This window comes from Beta vulgaris, chromosome 4 (genome assembly GCF_026745355.1).
Source record: "Beta vulgaris subsp. vulgaris cultivar EL10 chromosome 4, EL10.2, whole genome shotgun sequence".
NCBI lineage: Eukaryota > Viridiplantae > Streptophyta > Magnoliopsida > Caryophyllales > Amaranthaceae > Beta > Beta vulgaris.
In genome coordinates this window covers 4,400,185-4,422,363 of record NC_079205.1, presented here as the reverse complement: position 1 = coordinate 4,422,363, position 22,179 = coordinate 4,400,185, and the positions used below count along the sequence as shown (strand labels likewise).

Genomic DNA, 22,179 nt, shown 5'->3' with positions numbered 1-22,179 from the left:
AGCTGTAATAACTACAACTATAAATAGCTTTTACTTTCCTCTATGATAGTCAATTGAACAATTTCTAATTCAACACAACATTTTTCTCTCCTATTATTTTCTTTCTTTCTCTCTCAATCTTAAGCTGAGATTGCTTAATTCTCAATAATCACAAGGAAAAATTGTGAAAAAGTACCTTTTATAACACTGATTTTGTGAACTAGTACCTTTATTGTTTAATTTTGTCAACTAGTACCTTTAAATTGTTTAATCTTTTATTTTCAGTACCTTTACTAATATTTCCGGCCAAAATAGTCAACATTCCGATGTTGACTCCAAATTTCCCACTAAATTTTGCCTTTTTTTGCTTCTGATGGAGTGGCTCTCACTCTCCTCTTTTAACTCCATCTTTACTTTCTCAATTTCCCACTAAATTTTGCCTTTATTGTTCAATTTTCCACTCTTTCATCTTCCATCTTTACTTTCTCACCAACCTCTATTCATTTTCAGTAAATTCTCTGTCTCTTCTCACATTCTCTCTCCTCTCCGTCTCTTTTTTCCTTTGGGTTGTTCTGCTAAGTTGAGTCATCATCCTTGTGTGTAAAGGTACTGAATTTTGGCTTTGGGGACCACAAAACAACGAATCTAAACAAAGGAATTCTCTTTCACAAGGTAAAATTTAGGGTGAGGCAGGGAAAATTTTGATGAAATCGGTTAAGGTTTCTGTTTTTTGGGAAAGAGATTGATTTAAATGGGAGAAGAATTTTGGGCGAGTGGGAGCAAGGAGTTAAAAGACGTAATGTGCAACACACGCGCAAAATTTGGTGGGAAATTTGGAGTCAACATCGGAATGTTGACTATTTTGGCCGGAAATGATAGTAAATGTACTGAAAATAAAAGATTAAACAACTTAAAGGTACTAGTTGACAAAATTAAACAATAAAAATACTAATTCACAAAATCAGTGTTATAAAAAGTACTATTTCACAATTTTTCCTAATCACAATCTCTAAATAAATATATTAACATACCCTTGCCACCCGTACCATTGAATTACAAACAAGAAACAACACATTACCATTACCGAGTCGGCAGTACCCGATCCTCAAAAAGTCTCAAACAGTCAAACTACTCCAAAATCATGTCACTCTCGTTTCTCTCTCCTCAAAATCAAATTATTTTGTGTTTGACTTTAATTTACAAGTCCAATTGCGTCTCAAAAATGTTTGCTTCCGTTTCCGGTCACTTTCCCTCACCGCAAATTGGATTATTAGACTTGTTAATCTCTCTCCTCTTCCTTCTTTCTCTCTCACTCTGTGTCTCGTTGACTTTATTTCCACTTCCAGTTCAAAAATTTGGCATTAATATGCATATTGCTTCCGCTGATTCTCCAATGGAAGACAACAGCTAACCATATATTTCTTTTAAGGTGAGCTTTAATTTGCAGATTTACTTTTTTTTTTTTTTTTGAATAGTAAAATTAATTCATAAATAAAAAGTCATACGACATCTACATAAGCAATCGAATCAAACAAATACATAAGTTGAATCAAACAAAAATTTCCTTCATAAAAACTACGATCGTCAAACAAATCTTGCAATGTGGAACATCTCCCGCTTATATCGCTGGAAAATACAGCCTTGTTGGAGAGACAATCTAACGATCCCTTGTAGTCGAGAGGATGATTTCCGTCGGATTCATCTAACCGTATTCGAAAAATTGATAACCTTTGAGATCCCGCATAATTCTTCACCAACAAAATAATTTCACGGCAATCCATTAGATCTAGTATCCCGGATTGTAACCTGTAGAAATTCCCCCTCTAAAAGAGGAGAAAAACCCTGTCTTTCGAAGGAGGTCGAAAAACCTTGTCTTTCGAAGGAGATCGAAAAACCTTTTCTTACGAAGTAGATCGAAAACCCTGTCTTTCGAGGGAGAAATTGTTATTGGAAACCTAAAAACAAATAAAAAACCAAAGGTGGGGGCTTTCCAACGGTAAAAACCGATGGAAGCCCCTTTGAAAATCAACAATGGAGGCTAGGGTTTTTGAAAGTAGAGAGGAGAGAGGGGAGAGAGAAAAAAAGGGTATCAAATTCTTTTCATTTGCAGATTTACTTGGCTACATCTATGTGTGCATGTAATTTCTTTTCGCTTTTTTTAAGTATTTCTGTGACTGCAAAGCTTTTTCTTCACCCAAATGTCTGTATCAACTTTATCATATACTTCGATGTTATTTTCATTTTCGGGGAGAAGACACCTCAGATATAACAAAATGTTAAAGATATACCAAACATAAGACTAAGATAAGCTATGATATATGAAAAAAAGTATATATATATATATATTTGATTTGGTAAGATGAATAATCTCTATGCTAGAACTGCAGAAATTTGGAAGGAGGGGGAGTTGTAAGGGGAATTCTCCTCCAATTACTCCTCACTTGGTGGGATTCGAACCCATTGCAGTTCATTTGGTAGTTGGTCATAAATGGTGGTAATAGGAATGAATTTGCGTGTAAATTTGTGAAAAATATCATTGTCCATTCTCATGGTAATGCTAATTTATTCTAAAGTGTCCTTTTTCTCTCTTGAATTTTCATTTCCATCTAATACCACCTTGTAGGTGGTAATGCGTGGTAATGAAAATTGCTTCCCCTTATAAACAAAAACACAAGTTTAGGGGTGGGATTGCTTGCCCATGGAGAAAAAATGTTTCCCCGTGGAAATTTTGAGGGTGCTTCCCTAATAAAATTATACTTAAAAGGAAAAATTGATTTTATCAGTCCCAACTATGGGCGCCCTGATAAAAACAGTCCCAACTTTGGGGGTATTTTACAATAATGGTCCAGGTTAACAAGTAACCGGTTGAAGAGGTCAATTTTTTTCAACAATTTTTTTTTTTTTTTTTTTTACTATTTTAACTCATCTTTCTCTCTCCTTCCTCCCCTTCCCCCTCCCTTGCCACCTTTCCTCCCCTGCTCTAACCACCCCTCTCTCTCCCCTAACCCACCACCCTTAACAACCCTAGCCCCACCACCCAGCAACCTCTCCCCCTCCCCGCTAGTCGCGCCGTCCCCTCCCCTTCCCCGCCGGTCGCGTAACCCCCCTCCCCTCCCCGTCCCTTCGCGCACAGTCGGTTTTTTTTGGCATTTCAGAGGGTGTTTGCGGCTTTTGCGGGGAATGGAAGGGGAGGGGGTTTAGCGACGTTTGCGGGGGAAGGGGAGGGGGTTTAGTGACGTTTGCGGGGGAAGGGGAGGGGGTTAGCGGCATTTGCGGGGGAAGGGGAGGGGAGGAGAAGGGAAGGGGAGGGGGTTGTGCGGCGGTTGCAGAAGAAGGGAGGGGGCTGCGGGGGGTGGGGAAAGGGGGTGGGGGTGCTGCGGTAGTTGTAGGGGAAGGGGAGGGGGCTGCGGGGGGTGGGAAGGGGAGGGGCTGCGGGGGTGGGGAAGGGGGAGGGGTGCGGCAGTTGCAGGGGAGGGGACTGCAGGGGTGGGGGAGGGGTGGTGGCTGCGGGGGAGGGAGCTGGTGGACTGGTGTTGGTGGTTTCGGGGGAGGGGGCTGGTGGGGCTGGTGGGGTCGGGGTTGGTGGTGGGGTGGTGGGCTGGGGGGCTGGGGTTGTTAGGGGGTGGGGGGAGCAGTGAAGAGAGGAGAGAGGAAAGAGGAAGAAGAAGATAGAAAAAAAAAGGGAATTGTTTTTTTTGGCAAGTTTACCTGCTACAGCAGGTTAGAAACCTGCTGGGACTGGTATTGTAAAATACCCCCAAAAGTTGGGACTGAACAATAAAAAACAAAAGTTGGGACTGTTTTTATCAGGGCGCCTATAGTTGGGACTGATAAAATCAATTTTTCCTACTTAAAATTCATTCCCATTACCGTATTTTATTAACGACTACCAAATGGGCCGTTGAGCTCATGAGGTGGAATTCCTACCAAGTGAGCCAAGCTAAATTTTGGAATAAAAAAGGTAGAAACATTTTTCCATCTAATAAACACATAAAAATAAAATATATAGGTGGAGCCCCTTAAAATCAGGGCTATGAGCAGTCGCTCATGTGTCTCATGTGTGTGAGACCCCTCTGAAGCCACTTGGTAAGGGTTTCTAATTTTTAAATGTAAGGAGAAAGACCACCTCTTAACTCCCACAATTTGGTCTGGCATGTGCGGGTGAGTGGGCAGATTGATCGAGAGTAGAGAGGAGAATAAAAGGATCTCTATCCCAAACACCAGATTGGCAAGATTCCATTTTAAGACTTATATGATCGAACTTTTAAGGTAAGAGTTTGGTTAGTGACCAAATACTACCTGATAAGGTATCTAGGTAATAATTTATCTTATTTTTTCAGGTAAGATAAAAATCCCTTGTAAGTTGGAGGAATTTAAGATCCCACTTTGCAAGGGGAAATAATCGAACTCTTGTAATAGGGTTGGAAGGAGGGCCTGCAACCAACTAGGCCAACCTTAATTATTAGGTTTTAGGTAATTAGATGCTAGTCTTTTGCACTTACTTGAATACGGAGGGTGTATAAAGATTTATACTATAAAAATATATTGTTTGATTTGTCTTCAAAAATACTGTCATTGAAGTATTTTTAGAAACATAATAAGTATTAATGCTTCCTCCATTTCTAGATAAATGCTTAACTTTGACTTTTCCACAATTTGTATACTAATTTGGACCAACTTTTTTTATTGATATCTAAACAAAATGTCACTGTAAAATGTTGTTGGATTAATATCAATGTATATTTTCAAAATATCTACTTTATACAATTTAAACTAATAGATGATTAAAGATATTAATGGTCAAAGTTGTGTATTGGCAAGCGTGAAAATCAAACTGCTATGTTTATATAGAAATTAGATACAGTGAACGTATATATTAAGATAAAATAATGGTAATTATTAACTACCTGAGACCATTCAATTACATGTAGGTTGTAAATTATGCAATGGAAGGTGCATTGTATTATTAATTATAATACAGTATATGGCTTTATTGAGCTCTATATGTAGGTGTGTTCTACTGTTGCTGACCTTCCCATTATGTGATTTGACTTAGCTAAATTTTTTTAGAATCTATGTAGTTGTGAATTAAGCTTGAGTAGCTTTAATTGGAACTTATTACTTATCTGAATTTATTAGAATAACCTTGTTTAGAGAACTATAAACAAGTTATGATTTCAGATTAATTTCAATCAAGTCTGCCGAAAAAATGTTCATTAGACACTAAAAGAAGTCCAAATAAGTCTAGGTAAGTTTAGGTTTGGATAAGTTCTAGGTAAATTGAGTCATTTTCAAGTGAAAAGAATACACCCTTATTCTTCTCTTGGGATTAAGTTTTGACTTGCCAAAATAAATTAGTAAAACTTTGGATGCTATTTTTCTTAGTAATGTTTGTGTTTCAGAAACTCAGTGATACTGTTCTATCTGACATGTCATGACAGAGATTGCCAGTGATACAAGATTTGCTGTTTTGCTCCATAAACTTCAATTTGCTCCATAACTATCATTAATTATGGAAGAACTACGTATAGAAGCTGAAGAGTTGAAGCGTATAGAAAGGGAGGTGCAAGAACAACTCAAGAGAGCTACGGAGGCTGGAGAGGAGATTGATGAACAAGTTAATCAGTGGTTAGAAGATGTCCACAACGTTGGTGTCACCATGAAAACTAATTGGCTAGCCGATGAAAAATCTAAGTCAACCTCGATGAAAAGATTGTTTCCTCTTAATTGCCAAATAAAAAAGTCAAAAAAGGATGTCCTGGAAATGAAAAATCTTGTTAGCAAACTTCTTTCTCAAGGAAAGAATGTACTATGTGTTTGTTTTCCTGCAGAAACTAAAGGAATTGAACTTTTGTGGCGCGATAATTTTGTCGAATTTAGGTCTAGGAGATCTGCTTATGATAGGATTATGGAAGGCTTGGAGGATGAGAAAGTTGGCATCATTGGCATCATTGGGATGGGAGGCGTTGGGAAGACTAAATTGGTGGTGGAAATAGGTAAGAATGCTAAAGATAAGAAGTTATTTAGTCAAGTGGTCATGGCAACAGTGTCCCAAAGTCCTAATATTAGAAACATCCAAGGTATGCTTGGTGATATGCTAGATTTGAAATTCAAAGACGATACTGAGTTTGGCAGAGGAAATGAGCTTCAAAGAAGATTCCAGAAAGAGAGTAAGATCTTACTTATTCTGGATGATGTATGGGAATTGATTGACATGGAGCGTATTGGAATCCCTTCACAATCAAATTACAAAGGATCCAAGATAATTCTTACTTCACGACTTCAGAAAGTCTGTGAGGAAATGGATTGCACATTTGTAATACGTTTAGATGTGATAGAAGAAGCAGAAGCATTGGCTTTGTTCAATAAGTATGCAGGACTGCAACAGAGGCCCAACCTCAAGAGCAAGGCAAAGATGATTGTTAGTGAGTGTGCAGGCTTGCCACTTGCTGTTATTACGGTTGGAAGTGCACTTAAGGATAAAAGTTTAGAGGACTATGAAGATGCAACTCGAAAGCTTTCCAAATCTAGCTTTGTCGATGTAGAAAGCGTTGATAGCGATATTTATGCTTGTTTGAAACTAAGTTACGATTATTTGGAAGATGAAGATACCCAAAGGTGCTTTATATTATGTTCTTTGTATCCGGAGGATAGTGAGATAAAGGTGGAAGACCTAGTGAGGTGTGCACATGGACTGTGGTTGTATCAAAATGTTGAATCAGTTGATCAAGCAAGACGAAAGATTCTTACCTCTGTCCAGCAACTTGAAAATGCTTGCTTGTTGTCCTCTGTTTCTTTCACTGATCATCTTTACGCTGCCACTTCTTTCTCTTGTGTCAAAATGCATGATATGGTTCGTGATGTTGCATTGTGGATAACTAAGTTAGATGGCCTCTTTCTTGTGCCCTCCTGTTTAAAAGAGTTCAGGAGGAAAGACGTGTATGAAAAAGCAATTGGAGTTTCACTAAATTCTTGGGATATAGATGGTCAATTTCCTGAAGAATTAGAGTGTCCGAAATTGGAAATCCTGATAATGCGAATTAGTCCTACAACTTTGCCAGGTAATCTGCTCAGAAGTTTAAGACAATTTCAATTTTGTCTGAAATGGAACTCCTTGCTTATCAGAATTGCTCATATGATGTTGACAGGTAACTTCTTCAGACAAACATGTTATTTACGGGTTCTGGACATTAGTTTTGGGACTAGATCTAAATGGGACAATGAAGATAATATCGAGTTATTGGCACCAGTTTCGCTCCAACATCTTGTCAATCTCAAAACGCTTCATCTTTTAGGCCGATATATGAGGTAATTAGCCAGTTTTGAAGTTATTTCATATGCATCATCATAGTGTACCCAAATCATTGTAAATGCAGCATGGATATATAGAGTTTCACTTTAGGTTTACAATGCATGTGCTAAAAAAAGATAGAGCTGATAGCTGAGAGACATGTGAAGACCAAAGTGGCGAAGAGACACTTTTTTTAACTCCTTATCTTAGGGAGAGGGATGAGAACATGACCTGTGCCCCCAAAACCTTGGGGTTTGAAGGCAGTTGATCCCATGCTTGAGCATTTGTATATTCGTATCCTTTTCCCCTTCCTTAGTTATTTTCCCTTTTCTTTCGGCTTGTAGTACATTATGATAACAAACTACAGGTGATAATAAGGTGATATAACTTAAGTGACAACCAATATGTGATAGCAAAAGTAAAGTTGAGAACTAATAAATAATTGAGAGTGGGCAAATATATTGTGCTATGTTGTATGCTTGTCCTGCGTACAGAATGAAAAGACTAAGAGATGCACGAGATGTTAATCATGCCAAAGAGAGATAAAAAGAATATTATAAAAAAATTGGACTTCAATTACATAATCGAAGTTTATGATGGATGAAATATATGAAAGAAGAGAATAAGGGAAGACCGAAAAAGTTCACTTATGAGATTCTTCTTCCTCTCTTGGATACACTGCTGTCTCCCTGTACCCCCTCTCATGGTGTCAATGTTGGTTGGATCTAATTGGCGGTAGAGTCTTTAGAGGTTCCTGAGCCATTTTGTATTGGAGACCATGGAAAGGTTTTTTTTTTTTTTAAAAAATAAAATATGTGTGATTGTCATTTGGAGTACTATATAAATTGCTTTTGTAGTTATTTCATGCAAAGCAGGAAACATGAACATGTTTAAGAGCATCTATATGATTTACCATGCACGGATAAAAGGACAGGTTGATAGCCAAAAAATTGCCGTCGAAACTGAAAATTGGTAAAAGTTGTAGGAATATAATTATCTCGTGCTGGCTGTTTCAGGAATAGTGAAATGTCTATAATTTGCAAATTGAAGAACCTGGAGATTCTCGAGTTAAGTTTTCCTATTTCTCAAACGGTGTTGCCAGAATGGATAGGGGAGCTTTGCAACTTGAGAGTGCTGGATCTATCTGAATGCTATCATCTGGAACTGATACTGTGAAATATAATATTAGGTTAAAGCTTGCCTTTCTCATTGATCACTTTACAATATATATATGTGTACATAATAGGAAACCGCTATACAAAAGAATATTATCTACAAGGAAACTTGCCACTAAAGTATATATGCGTATCACCCCCCTCAAGTTGGACATGGGTAGGATCAAGAATGCCCAACTTGGATAATAACAAATCAAACTGTGTCTTCCCAAGAGCCTTAGTAAATATATCAGCAAGCTGGGCCTTGGTGGAAACATAAGAAGGAGAGATAAGGCCATCAATGATTGCATCCCGAACAAAATGACAATCCACCTCAATATTTGTTTGCGCTCATGAAAAACAGGGTTCTTCGCAATATGTAAGGCAGACTGACTATCACAGTACAGAGGAATAGCCTTGGGATGATGAACACCCAAGCTCAATAACAACGCCTTCAACCACTTTAACTCACAAGTGATGGAGGCCATAGAGCGATACTCAGCTTCAGCAGACGAGCGAGAAACGGTGTGCTGTTTCTTAGTCTTCCAGGAAATAGGAGAAGAACCTAAGAAAACCAGCCAACCCGAGAGAGAACGACGGTGATGGGACATGCAGCCCAATCAGAATCACACCACCCCTGCAAGACAGCGCACTGTCGGCGCGCAAAAAGAATACCCTGACCAGGAGTACCCTTCAAATAACGAACCACACGTAAAGCAGCATCCCAGTGCTCGCTACGGGGTTCCTGCATGAACTGAGACAAGACATGAACTGAGTAAGCTAAATCAGGACGTGTGACAGCCAAGTAAATGAGGCGACCTACAAGACGACGATAGGCCGCAGGATCTGACAGCAAGGGGCCAGAAGCAAGAGCAAGCTGATGATGCTGCTCAATAGGAAACCCACACGGTTTAGAACCTAACAAACCAGTCTCAGAAATGATGTCAAGAGTATACTTGCGCTGACAGAGAAAGATACCAGAAGAGCTACGAGCCACCTCAATGCCAAGAAAATACTTTAGCGACCCCAAATCCTTCATTTTAAAGCAATCAGACAAGTAAGCTTTGAAGGACGAAAGCGCTGCAGAATCATTACCAGAAATGATGAGGTCATCAACATAAACAAGCACATTAAGCTGAGTAGACTGACGAGTGTAAGTGAAGAGAGAATAATCAGAGTAAGACTGCAGAAAACCATAATCACGCAAAGCGGTAACCAGTTTAGCAAACCAACAACGAGGAGCTTGCTTCAAGCCATAGAGAGACTTGCGGAGACGACAAACCAGATTGGGATTAGAAGAAGCAAAACCAGGAGGAAGCTTCATATAAACCTCCTCCTCCAAGTCACCATGAAGAAAGGCATTATGAACATCCATTTGATGAAGTTCCCAATTTTTGGAAGCAGCAATAGCCAAGAAAGCCCGAACAGTGGTCATTTTAGCAACAGGAGCAAAAGTCTCAGTATAATCAATGCCAGCCTCCTGATGATTACCCAACACAACCAGGCGAGATTTGAGGCGCTCAACCTCACCAGTAGAATGAAATTTGTGCATAACCCACTGACTCCCCAAAGCTCGTTTCCCAGGAGGAAGCTCCTCCAGAGTCCAAGTACCATTAGCTTCTAAAGCCTGTATTTCATCCTGCATGGATGCCTGCCATCCATCACTTCGCATAGCCTCCTTGAAAGACGCCGGTTCAGGTAGAAACAACAGCTGCAACAAACTTCAAATAATTTGCAGAAAAAATTTGAACAATTTATGTAATGAGCTATAGGATAGGGAGTACCTGAAGGAGAAGATGGAGAGGCAGTAGAGACAGAAGGGCCATCAGAGACGACAGTGTGCGTAACATAATCTTTGAGCAAAACGGAAGGGACCTTAGTCCTCAACCCACGGCCCAAATCATTTGGAGGCAGAAAAAGCGGCGGCCCCAGGTGCAGCTGGACCGGGTGATGCCGCGGGCGGCCCAGCAGGTGCGGGCGAAGAGAGAGGAGAGGCAGGTCCGGACTGCTCGGGCGATAGGGGAGAAGAGACGGTTGGGCGGCGGTGGATTTATGGGCTGAATCGGTTCGGTTGTGGACCGAGAGACGGGAGAGGAAAGCTCATTTGTGGGCAAGGGCTCATTTGTGACAAGGGAGAAGGTGGAGGATCATTTGTGGGCAAGGGAGAAGTGTAGGCTCATTTGTGGGTACATTTGGGTACATCGTGGTGGGATATGTGAGGGCTCATGAATAGGATCAAACTCAGCAAAATCAAAATGCACCAAGTCATCATAAGGGCGCACCACAGTGTGAACATCAATATTAACATCATCAGGAGAAGCAAAGGGATACACATCTTCAAAAAATTTAACATCCCGAGAAACAAAAAATTCTTTGGAGTCAAGATCATACAACCTCCATCCCTTCTTCCCAAAAGGATAACCAACAAACACACATTTCCGACTACGACTAGCAAACTTGTCACCTTTGGTTTTGTGATTATGAGCAAAACAGAGACACCCAAAGGTACGAATAGCAGCATAAGCAGGGGAAAAACCAAAGAGAATATCAAATGGAGATTTATTTTGTAAGAGAGGAGAAGGGGTGCGGTTAATTAAATGAGCTGCAGCAAGAACACTTTCCCCCAAAAATAAATAGGAAGATGAGCTTGAAAGCGAAGAGCACGGCCAACATTCAAGATATGTTGATGTTTGCGTTCCACTCTCCCATTTTGTTGAGGAGTAGCAACACAAGAGGTTTGAAAAATAATGCCAGAAGCAGAGAAATAATCAATCAAGCAATTGAATTCAGTTCCATTATCACTTTGAACAACTTTAATAGTTTGAGAAAATTGACGCTCAACCATAGCTACAAAATTCATAAACATACCAAACACCTCAGTTTTATCCTCCATCAAATAAACCCAAACAGCTCTAGAAAAATCATCAACAATAGTCAAAAAATAACGAGCACCACAAGATGATACATGTCTGTAAGGACCCCACAAATCACAGTGAATCTTTTCAAAAATTCTACTAGCCTTACTATCACTCAAAGGAAACTTGTCTCTAGTATGCTTAGCACGAAAACAAACTTCACAAGCTTTATTCGACAAACTACCCACATGACCACATAGGGGAGGAAGTAACTTCACCACTTTCTCCGAAGGATGACCCATACGACGATGCACAAATCAAACTCCGCAGAAGCACCATTCACAGCCACTGAATGCACACTGTCACCTCCGTTGAAGTAGTATAGCCCATCCACCCTACGACCCGTTCCAATCAGCTCCTTCATGCGGTCCTGTATAGCACACATGGAAGAGTTAAATTGAACAAAACACTGCAAATCATTAGTCAGTTGTGCAACCGAAAGTAAACTACAACTAAACTGAGGAACAAGAAGAACATTATGCAAAGTAATAGAATCAGACAAGCGAACCGACCCCTTTTGAGTAGCCACAACAGTGCTACCATTGGGAGACCAACAGGGCAGGAAGAAATAGAAACCAAATCAAACATGCCAGAGATATCACCAGTAACATGATGCGTAGCACCACTATCAATAATCCAGGAAGTGGAAAGAAACGTACCGCTAAGACGATCATCAGAAACCTTAGCAGAACCAAATATACCAGCTAAAGCTTCCACTGCTCAGGAGTGAAAATGATGAGGATCATCGGTCGAAGAAGGAGTAGCCACAGCATGAGCCGTGGCTTAACAGCGCCACGCCCACGGCCGAGAGATGGCTTCGAGGCACGAGACTTGGGATCCATGCCCTCAGGATAACCCACCAATTCATAGCATGTACTAACATCATGGCCATGCTTTTTGCAATGAGAACAAGCTAACAAAGTCCAACAACGAGAAATATCGTGGCCGGTTTTGTGACAATGAGAACACGGGGTTCGGTCCGTGGAACCCCTGCCACGGCCAGCAGCAGCCCGGACAGTGAACCGAGAGCAGGTGGGGCGTCATCCACCGTGGCCTTGGCCGTGCGTACACGCTCCTCTTGCACCACTAAATGGTACGCACGGTCAAGGGAAGGAAGGGGCTCAGTAGACAATATTTGGGTACGCAAACGAGCATAAAATTCAGAATATAAACCCATAAGAAAGTCATGTAATTTCTGCGTTTCCCGACGAGCCTCATGTTCGGCCCCGCTTGACACGCCACACAACAAGTACATGTAATTAAGGGTTCATGTTTCGATAATTCTTCCCACAATACATTCAATTTGCATAATACGTGGAAACACTCATGGATTTAGTTTGTTCACACTTTGCAATACTAGATTTTATTTGATGAATTCGGGGGCCATTAACAGTAGCAAAGCGAGTTTTAAGATGAAGCCATAATTTACGAGCCTCACGAAACTTAGTAAGCGTACCTTTAACCTCAGGAGAAATAGTGTTCATCATCCACGAAACCAACATGGCATTAACCGTGAGCCAATCGGACTCGGTGTAGGGGGCGACGGGGCCGGTGATGGTACCGTCAAGAAAACCGATTTTGCGCCTGGCTTGAAGCGCGAGCAAGAGATCCCCCGACCAATCTTCAAAGTTATCGTGCGTAAGACGAGAGGGGGTGATAAAATCGCCAGGACGATCGCCATGGCTGAGAAAAAAGGGCTATTGATATCAGGTTTAGGAAAGGACGACTCGCCGGAGTCTTTGTCGCCGGCCATGAGGCGGCGGCGGCTGGGAAAAAAAAGGCGGAAGCGAGAGAGAGAGAAAAAATAGGGCTCCGATACCATGTGAAATATAATATTAGGTTAAAGCTTGCCTTTCTCATTGATCACTTTACAATATATATATGTGTACATAATAGGAAACCGCTATACAAAGAATATTATCTACAAGGAAACTTGCCACTAAAGTATATATGCGTATCAGATACCCTGCAACTTAATATCAAGATTATCAAAGTTAGAGGAGTTATATACCCCTATACATCATAACACAAACTGGAGTAATGCTTTTCTTTCTGATCTAAGGTTTTTGCCTTGTTTGACTGTCTTTACCGGCTGGTTTATGACTTCTCGTTCTCCTATTCCGTATTGGATTGAGAAGTTGCAAGATGACCTTAGGAGGTCAAGAATATTGGGACTGGTTGATCTAAATGAGTTGCCAATGGAGGTTTTGAAGCAGTTGTTGCCAGGTGTAGAGCATCTTGAGATACACAAGGAACCAACGCAGGGAATCATAAACCTGTTTCCTCAACTTGATAATTCAGGTTTTCAGAATCTTAGGCTACTCCGTCTGTGGAGTTTTGAGAGTCTTGAGTGTCTTATCGATATGACGAGGACTGCGTCTCTTAACAACAGCAAAGTACTACCCAATTTGGTTGAACTTTCGTTATGTAGAATGCAGCAGCTGCGCAAGATGTGCTATGGCCATCCTTTAAACTACCTAGGAAACCTAAGGCATGCTCGGATCATGGAATGCCCTCGGTTGGGGAACATTGTTCCGGACATTCTTTCACTTGCACCAGAGTTAGAAGAATTGAATATATCGTCCTGTGGCACGCTTAAGTATGTGTACAATGTGGAAACAATAAGAGCACATCAGCTGGCATTAATCCCCTGTCAATTGGTATGAATAACTCTCAATCAACACGATATTGCATACCTTGTTTCATCAATGTTTTAGTAAAAATATTTTCTTTCACGACTTTAATGCTGTTAGAATTACTCCCTAATCAGAAAATTCTACACTTTATTTTTGGAACTTTTGAAATTGTATTAAGAATTCCTCTTTATAAAAGAAAACAACCCCTGTTCCACTCACTCTCTCTCCTCTATTATCTACTCCTTTCTCATTCCCCCTCCCTTTCTCTTCTCACCTTGGCAGGGGATGGCTAATCGCGGTAGGGAGGATTTGTCACAGAAGAAGACGGAGAGTGGAGGGTTCGGGGTTAACAGACATAGGCAACGTGGAAAGGGAAGGGTGTTTTTTTTTTTTTCTTCTTTTTCTTTAACTTCGAACTAGATATTTATTTTTAAGAGAAACTAAGGTCTGTTCTTTTGGACTGCTTTTGGACTGAACTAAACTGAACTTAATTTGTAACTAAACTAAACTTTATTCGTCTGAACTGAATAAAATTGAATTAAAACTTGAAAGGAAACTAACTGAACTGAACTGAATTTGCTCCACAAAATCCTTCCCTGTTTTACTTTATTCCATATTTAGTAACTCTTTTTCACTTTTATCCTCCCTCGCCACACCATATAGGTCCATTTGGTTTAATACATGTTTGTAAACAACTTTCTCTTTCCACCCAAAAGTCAAATAGAGGACCCACTTTCCTTTAACTCTCTCATTTCCTTGGTTCTTGTATTCATGGATTAGAAAATCATCTTAAATGCTTGTGAGCTTATGTGTCGTTGTATGGTTTGTTGCAGTTCACCCAATACAATACTTATGATGAACTAAAGCTAACTTTTTTCTTTTAGGAGGAGCAGGAGCTCATCAATGAGCATGGTGATGCTCAGTTGCGTACCATGATTCTTGAAGCAATGCTGAGAAGCCTAATCTCTTTAAGTAAGGTGATAATTAGTGATTGTCATGCCTTGGAAGAGATTTTTCCACTTCTAGAAATCAACAATGAGAAATGCGACGGGAAACTCACAAACTTAATCGAGTTACGCTTAAAAGGCTTGCCTGAATTGAAGTGCGTATGGAAAGGCTCTCAGCTGAATTACTGCCTCCACAAATTAAAAACACTTGAGCTTTATAAATGTGATAAGTTGTCAAATCTTTTGACACACACTCTTGCCCAGAGTTTGTCAAAATTACAATATTTATCAATAAATAATTGCAGGGCACTAGAAACTATCATATCTCAAGATGATCAATATGATGCCTTGGGGGGTCTACCTTCCTCTACGCCACAAACAAGCTTCCAGAATATCAAAAGTATCTGGATAGAATCTTGCGACAAATTAAAGAGCATCCTGCCAATGTCTTTTGTTGCTCAGGGCCTTCCAAAACTTGAAACAATGTACATCAAAAACTGCCCTATGCTCGAGGATATATTTGTAGATAGCCAAAAAAACTTGGCTAAAAGTCGTGACATCTTGATGAAGAATCTGACAATTTTGGAGCTTGTGGATCTACCAAGACTGGTTCCTCTGTCAGCATTTAACTGGCATCTAATATTGGCATCTCTAGCTCGATTAAAGATAGCTGGAACAACATTCAAACATGCTTCTGATGTCTTACTTGCAGTAGATCAGGTATGCATCTCCCTTTCTCAACTTCACCCTCTTACAGTTACAGGAGTAATTGGTAAATATACAGGACTGAATTGTCACAAGTTGTAGTTGCCGACCCACGATGTGAATATCAATGTACATTGAAATAATATCACTGGTTTTTTTATTTGAAATTACAGTCACTAGTAATTCCATTGGTTTAAGCAGTTCATGATTTTTAGTACATGAATAGAATGAGGATGGGGTTCATAACAACCGATATGTACTGTGCTTATGGCGAGTGCTGAGACCATATTTCCTAATAGAACCTTGTTTTGACCTTTAAGTGAAACGACACGATGATTTATGATTTGTCTACTTAACCAGTGTCTCTGAATACACATCTCTTCATGCATTATAATAGGTCCTTGCTGGTAAGGCTTACATGTTATCAGTAAACTGCAATTATTCTAATATTGGTCGGTCTCGATTTCTACTCTTTAAGTCCGAAAAAAGGTGCCACCTTAATACAGTGTTGGTTTGTGATAAGATTTCCTAAATGTGACCACTTAAACTTAGTGATTGAAAGGAAAAAAAGATGATCCAACTAATAGGAAAGAGGCTCTTTGTAATGTAATCATATGTTTTTAGTTATGTAGGGTTGCGATTAGGTGGGAATAGGGGTGAAAACTGTAAATGATGCTAGTTGAGCTCGAGTTTGGCTAAACTCGACTCAGAATCGGAATCCAACATCTAATCTTGACTCGACTCGAAAAATCACGAGCTCGACATTATCAAGCTCGTATTGAACTCGAAAACCAAAAATCGAGGTCAAACTCGTAATCGGTTCAAGCTCGAAACTCTAGTTCGTAAATTTACTTTTTCATTTTTTTGTCCTTAGCCCATTGTTGACTCTTAAGTGTTACTAGTCTGTGAAAGTACATGGCGTTTTTTGGGCAATACATTACTATTTTCAATTGAAAAATAACCATCACCTGATCCAAGACAAAATGTAACAAGAGTCGAAGATCCACCATAGTAAAAAAAACAACCAAATGTCTTAAGAAGATAAAACAAGATAAATGAACGGCTAATATTTGTTTTTAGGTTTTCCTTACATCTCATGCATTAGAATAATAATTATTAAATATTCTTTGTTTACCTTTTGCGATTTACTTTTCAAATTTTTAGCTTTTGTATTTAAGTTTAATTTTATTTTGTGGATTTTTTTAATAGTTTGACAATAATTTTTTATCATAAAATTTTACATATTTTTTTAGATTTTCTCGCGAGCTTTTTGAGTCGAGTATTGAGTTGTTCAACTCGAATCATTAATTGTCGACTCTGTTGAAATATGCCTTGAATTAATTATCTAGCGCTAGGATTAACCTAGCACGACGGTCTCGCCTATTATTAACGTCTGCTGTCGTATTATTCTAAAATTTATACTCTCTCCTAAACCTAGTAAAAACTGTTTCTCCTCAGCTCTGGATGTAGCTAACACATTGTTAGTGAACCACGTTAATTCTTGTGTAGATTGTTCATTATTATTGGTTTCGTTGATTGCGTCTGTCACAACAGACTCGAGCCTAATCACGTTGATCTCGAGAAACTTGCTAGTTGCCTCGCATAGTTGCATCATTTGCTCCCTGGGTGGGAATAAAATGAAATTCTGACAAAAGAATATCTTTTGAACATGTAAAATTTAGAAAATGTAGTTCTCATGACATATCAATCTTAACGATAAAAGTGTTGCTAATAGAGGTTCCTGAAACGAATCAAAAGAAGTACATTCTTCTTTATTTGTCATTTAAACATCAACCATCCCAAAAATTGTCTCTATTGTCGACTATAAACCCGAATTTGTTTATAGAACAGGAATGCACTCTATATTTTCTAGGAAGAGGGGTCTAACGGATAGAATGTAACATTTTTCTTATACTTGTAGGGTGAGGCATCTAATAAAATTTTACCAATTGGAGTGGGACAAAGCTTATCGTATTTGGAGGTGGAACCTGACAGCTACTTTACCAATGTAGAAGAGGTGTTTCATGTTGAAGAAGCTCGACTGCCTGTTCTCACAGAGTTACGAGCACTTAAGGTGGGTCACATGCCCAATCTGAAGTATTTATGGAAGGGTCCCACAGAGTTTATCAATCTATGTAATTTGTCGGAGATAGAAGCACACAGTTGCCCTGAAATCAAAAGTCTCTTCACAGTCGGCATTTCTCGGACTCTATGCTCCCTGAAAACTTTAAGAGTTTACAACTGCAAGGAGTTGAAGAATATCATTGAGCCTGGTGATTGTGAAGCACAATATTTGAACGAGAGGTGCTTTTGTGAACTGGAGAGCCTCTATGTAGGTAATTGTGAAATGTTGGAATGTGTTTTCCCTGTCTTTATGGTCCAAAATTTCCCATGCCTAAAGTCTCTTAAAGTTGAGGACTGTCCAAATCTAGAAAATATATTTCATGCTGAGATGGCATCAGCAAGAAGGAATTCGATGAATTTGGAAGTGATCCCATTACAACAAGTATACAACTGCAAGGAGTTAGATAGTATCTCTGATTCTATTGGTGAAGAAGAAAGTTTAAGTAGTTTCTCTAAGTCTAGCAGTAGTGATGAAGAATCCGTAGAGAGTATATATGAGCATAGTTGTGAAGAATTGCTTTTAGAGACTAGCTTTGAGCCCATTGCTCGAGAAGAATATTGTGCACCACAGAGTAACTTACCACACGCATGCTTGCCATACTTGAAACAAATACAAGTTGAACGTTGTGACAAGTTAAAAACCCTGTTTCCTCTCTCCATTGCTCAACACCTTCCACGTCTCAAAAAGGTGCACATAAAAAGAGCATCACAACTTGAGCAGTTGTTTATTGAAGATCGGGAAGCATATGAAGGAGATAAGAATATTATGCTACCTAAGTTGAAGATGATCGTATTGGAAGAACTTCCTTACCTTATCAGCATTTGTCCTCCAGATTATGTCTTGAGCTGTCAATCATTTGTACAGCTGCCCAGGGTGGCTATTGAGAACTGCAAGATGAAAGTGATTTATAACCTTCAACAAAATCATATCGCACAATATTGTCAGTCTGTTTTTCCAAACACAAATACCTTATGTCAGTTGGTTAATTTATCCTACCTTCGCCACATAACACTAAATGATTCAAAGTCCTTCCCAAAGTGTATCTTCACACATTCAATGGTTCAAACCCTGCAGTATCTTGAAATTATAGAGGTGTTCAACTGTATGGAGTTAGAAAGTATCTTTGATCCTGCAGTTGACCAGAAAGCCACTGCATTACAACAGAGCAACTCTTCTGCTGTGACATGCTTGCCAAATTTGAAGGCTCTCCTTGTCCAAGGATGTGATCGGCTAAGAACCATCTTCCCACTCTCTGTTGCTCGACGCTTGCCAAAACTCGAAACTGTGTATGTGAAACGAGCTCACCAGCTGGAGGAAATCTTTAGTGAAGACCTAGAAGGACATGTGGAATGCAAGTCCATTGAGCTTGCAGAATTGAAGCTTGTGCATCTTGAAGAAATTCCTTTCCTCTCCCAGATTTGGCCAGCAGGTTATGCTTTTATCAGTCCATTATTTATGCTTGAGTTAAAAGAGTGCCCCATCAGAGAGCCAGAAAAGTTAATTTATCTCCCCTTTGTGCATTTTGAGAACTGTAGCGTGGAGTTTTTGTTTGATCTTGAGCAAGTTCCTGCTCAAAATGGACAACTTATACATCTAAATTTAGAATTCCTGTGGTTGACCAACACACGCAATTTATCATGCATATGGAAGGGGCCCACTGAGTTGATAAACCTTTCCCAACTTAGACACATTATACTAGATGATGGTGGGAGCTTGCAGATGAAGAGTATTTTCACATGTACCACAGCTCAAACTCTATGTTTCCTTGAAACTATTAAAATTGTTAACTGGAAGGAGTTGGAAAATCTAATTGAGCCTAGTCACAATGAAGAATGTGTTGCTCTACACTATATCAATACTTCAGCCACATGCTTCCCTTGTTTAAGGTCTCTCCAAATTGAAGGTTGTGTTAGATTAAAAAACATCTTTCCACTCTCTGTTGCTCGATGCCTGCCAAGTCTCAGAATCGTGTACATAAAAGGAGCACATCAACTGGAGCAAGTATTCTATGAAGACCGGGTGGAAGTATATTTGCAGAGCAAGTTGATTGAGGTTCCACAGTTGGAGCTTCTACAGCTCTTAGAATTGCCATGCCTCTCCCGAGTCCTCCCAGCTGCCTATGTTCTGACATGGCCACCATCAGCAGTGCTGCATCTGGAAGGCTGTGCAATGGTAAAACCAAAACTTTTTCCCTATATGCACAGTGTACATCTTGAGAACTGCAGCATGGAAGTGATGTTTGATCTTGAAGAAGAAGTACTCGGACATAAAGAACCTGTGCTGGTAAACATACAGAACTTGTGGTTGAACCACTTACCAAATTTAGCACTGATATTGAAAGGGCCCATCGAGTTAATCGATCTATCCCAGCTTCGCTTCCTTAGATTAGACAAGTCTATGGCTTTAAGAAATAGTCTCTTCACACATACTCTGGCTAAAACTCTATATTCACTTGAAACTTTGCTGATTTTCAACTGTGATAATTTGGAAAGTATCATTGCACCTGCAGCTAATGAGGAAGATTCAGTTGTATTACGTGGTGCAAGTAGTTTCTCAACCACATTCTTCTCCTGTCTGATGTGTCTTCAACTTGAAGGATGTGACAGATTAAGGAATGTCTTTCCACTCTCCATTGCTCAAAGCCTTCCACAACTCCGAACAGTGATCATAATACGAGCATATCAATTGGAGCAAATATTTTATGAGGATCAAAATGAAAAAAATGTAGGATCAAAAAAGTTGATCGAGCTTCCTGAATTACTGACCCTGCATCTTGAACAACTCCCCTGTCTCTCCAGCATCTGCCCAGCAAGTTATTCTTTGAACTGCCGGCCCTCATCTTTGCACTTGCAGATAATTGAATGCCGTTTACTGGACATCCGAAAGTACTTCCCAAAACATCCATTTTCGCTTGAAATTTTGAATTTGCCAACTCTTAATATGTACGCGAGATGGGCTCCTCCTCCTCCTGGTTATGTGACCCTCAATATTGCTGGTGCAGTGAATTCTACCCAGGGTTCTGCTGGTGCTGGGGGCTTGCTGCGAGATATGCGGGGATATTGGATAAAGGGGTTTTCATTTCATTTAGATGCTTGTACTGCTATTAAGGCTGAACTTCAAGCAATCAAAGAAGGACTGGAGATGACATCAGACTCTGGGTATAATAAAGTCATTCTGCAGACAAGCTCAGAATCAGTTGTTGATCTTTTGTTGGGAACATCCGATGAACTTCACCCTTTGCACCACTTGATTACAATCTGTAAAAATATGCTCATTACGTATGGGAATGTGGAAGTAGAACCTGTTCAGCCTGTGGAAGTAAGACTTGTTCAGCACGAAGCGAACAATCCCGCAAACTGGTTGGCTTTCTTCTCATTTAATTTAGAAACTATTGACACTGTTCATATCTTCAGAAGCATTCCTAGAGGTCTGAGGCGTTTAATTTATTATGATCAGGAGGGAATAATCTATGACCCCTCTCCCTCCTATTGTAAATGATATTGTTGTGAGCTATGTAGCATGGGTACTTCTTCTAGGTCACGTATTCGTACCCGTACCCGATACGATACGTATCCAGTATGAGTACGCATACCCATTCCTAAAAGTTCAAAATCTCGCCGTTTTATGTCCCCATACCCGAATCAGCACCTGTACCCGTATCCGTCTATGTGCAACCTAGGTTGTGAGTACGAATGTAATCGTCTCCATGAGGTTCTGCTACCTTTCAAGCTTGCTGTGGCAACTTGTGGCTGCTATTCTGTATGAAACTTGCAATGTCTTTGTTTTGTTAATAAAGTTGTTTAATTTCTTCTATTTCTTGTTGTTATTCGAATTCTCAAGCCTTCACTCTGTCATAAAGTAGTGTACATAAATTCACCCTGTTAACTTGAACTGCCATCCTTGCCGTTTTCAGAATGCTCCCTACTTTCATGAAATATTTTTGTGGGCTTTTTGTTTTTGTTTGTATGTGTGCAGTGTGCTTATATTGTCTGATTTCAGGGAATTGTTTAACCATGACTGTTCATTGTGGATTCTTTGTCAAGATTTTACGTTGTCTCTTTGTTATGACCGTGAATTTGAATGGTTCTTATGTTCCATCCAGGCACCCACATAGCTGATGAGTTACACCTTCCTTGGAATATGATTTATTTAATGGGCAAATTCATGCTCTTCACTTTTATGCCTGCTACTGATGATTCAACCTTCTTCTGTGGATCTAACTTGGAACTTGCTATTCGAGGAAACATTTGTTATACTTTTATCTTGGCCACTTTATTTACTTGTTTTTCCCATTGGGTGCTGTCTCGTGGCAGGGGTGATATCAAGGGTTTCGGGTAATTGGGTGCTGTCTCGTGGCAGGGTGATTAACTTAGTTGTTTCCGGTGGGATTTGCTGGCTGGAGTGACTATCTGCCTTGAGGGCGGTAG

The 22,179-nt window shown here is 39.8% G+C and overlaps 1 protein-coding gene across 3 annotated transcripts; it reads left to right on the top strand.

Moving 5' to 3' along the window:
* Window positions 1-1,087: 1,087 nt before the first annotated feature.
* Window positions 1,088-21,565, top strand: LOC104891660 (uncharacterized). Of its 3 annotated transcripts, XM_057393877.1 has the most exons (8): window positions 1,088-1,408; window positions 5,421-7,040; window positions 7,128-7,287; window positions 8,287-8,441; window positions 13,305-13,999; window positions 14,860-15,642; window positions 17,549-20,637; window positions 20,754-21,010. In XM_057393877.1, exons 2-8 carry the CDS (start codon window positions 5,492-5,494, stop codon window positions 20,857-20,859), a joined length of 6,537 nt encoding a protein of 2,178 aa, XP_057249860.1. In that variant the 5' UTR covers window positions 1,088-1,408; window positions 5,421-5,491; the 3' UTR covers window positions 20,860-21,010. The 3 variants fall into 3 exon arrangements, with proteins under 3 accessions (XP_057249860.1, XP_057249858.1, XP_057249859.1); XM_057393875.1 differs by having other exon boundaries at window positions 1,090-1,408; window positions 17,549-21,565; XM_057393876.1 differs by having other exon boundaries at window positions 1,090-1,408; window positions 5,390-7,040; window positions 17,549-21,565.
* The last annotated feature ends 614 nt before the right edge of the window (window positions 21,566-22,179 follow it).

Bases quoted from the DNA above. Each gene is read 5' to 3' on its own strand.
- LOC104891660 (XM_057393875.1), top strand. From the start codon at position 5,492: ATGGAAGAACTACGTATAGAAGCTGAAGAGTTGAAGCGTATAGAAAGG. The intron at 7,041-7,127 runs GTAATCTGCTCA...TGATGTTGACAG, and splicing joins TAGTCCTACAACTTTGCCAG to GTAACTTCTTCAGACAAACA. The intron at 15,643-17,548 runs GTATGCATCTCC...TTATACTTGTAG, and splicing joins TCTTACTTGCAGTAGATCAG to GGTGAGGCATCTAATAAAAT.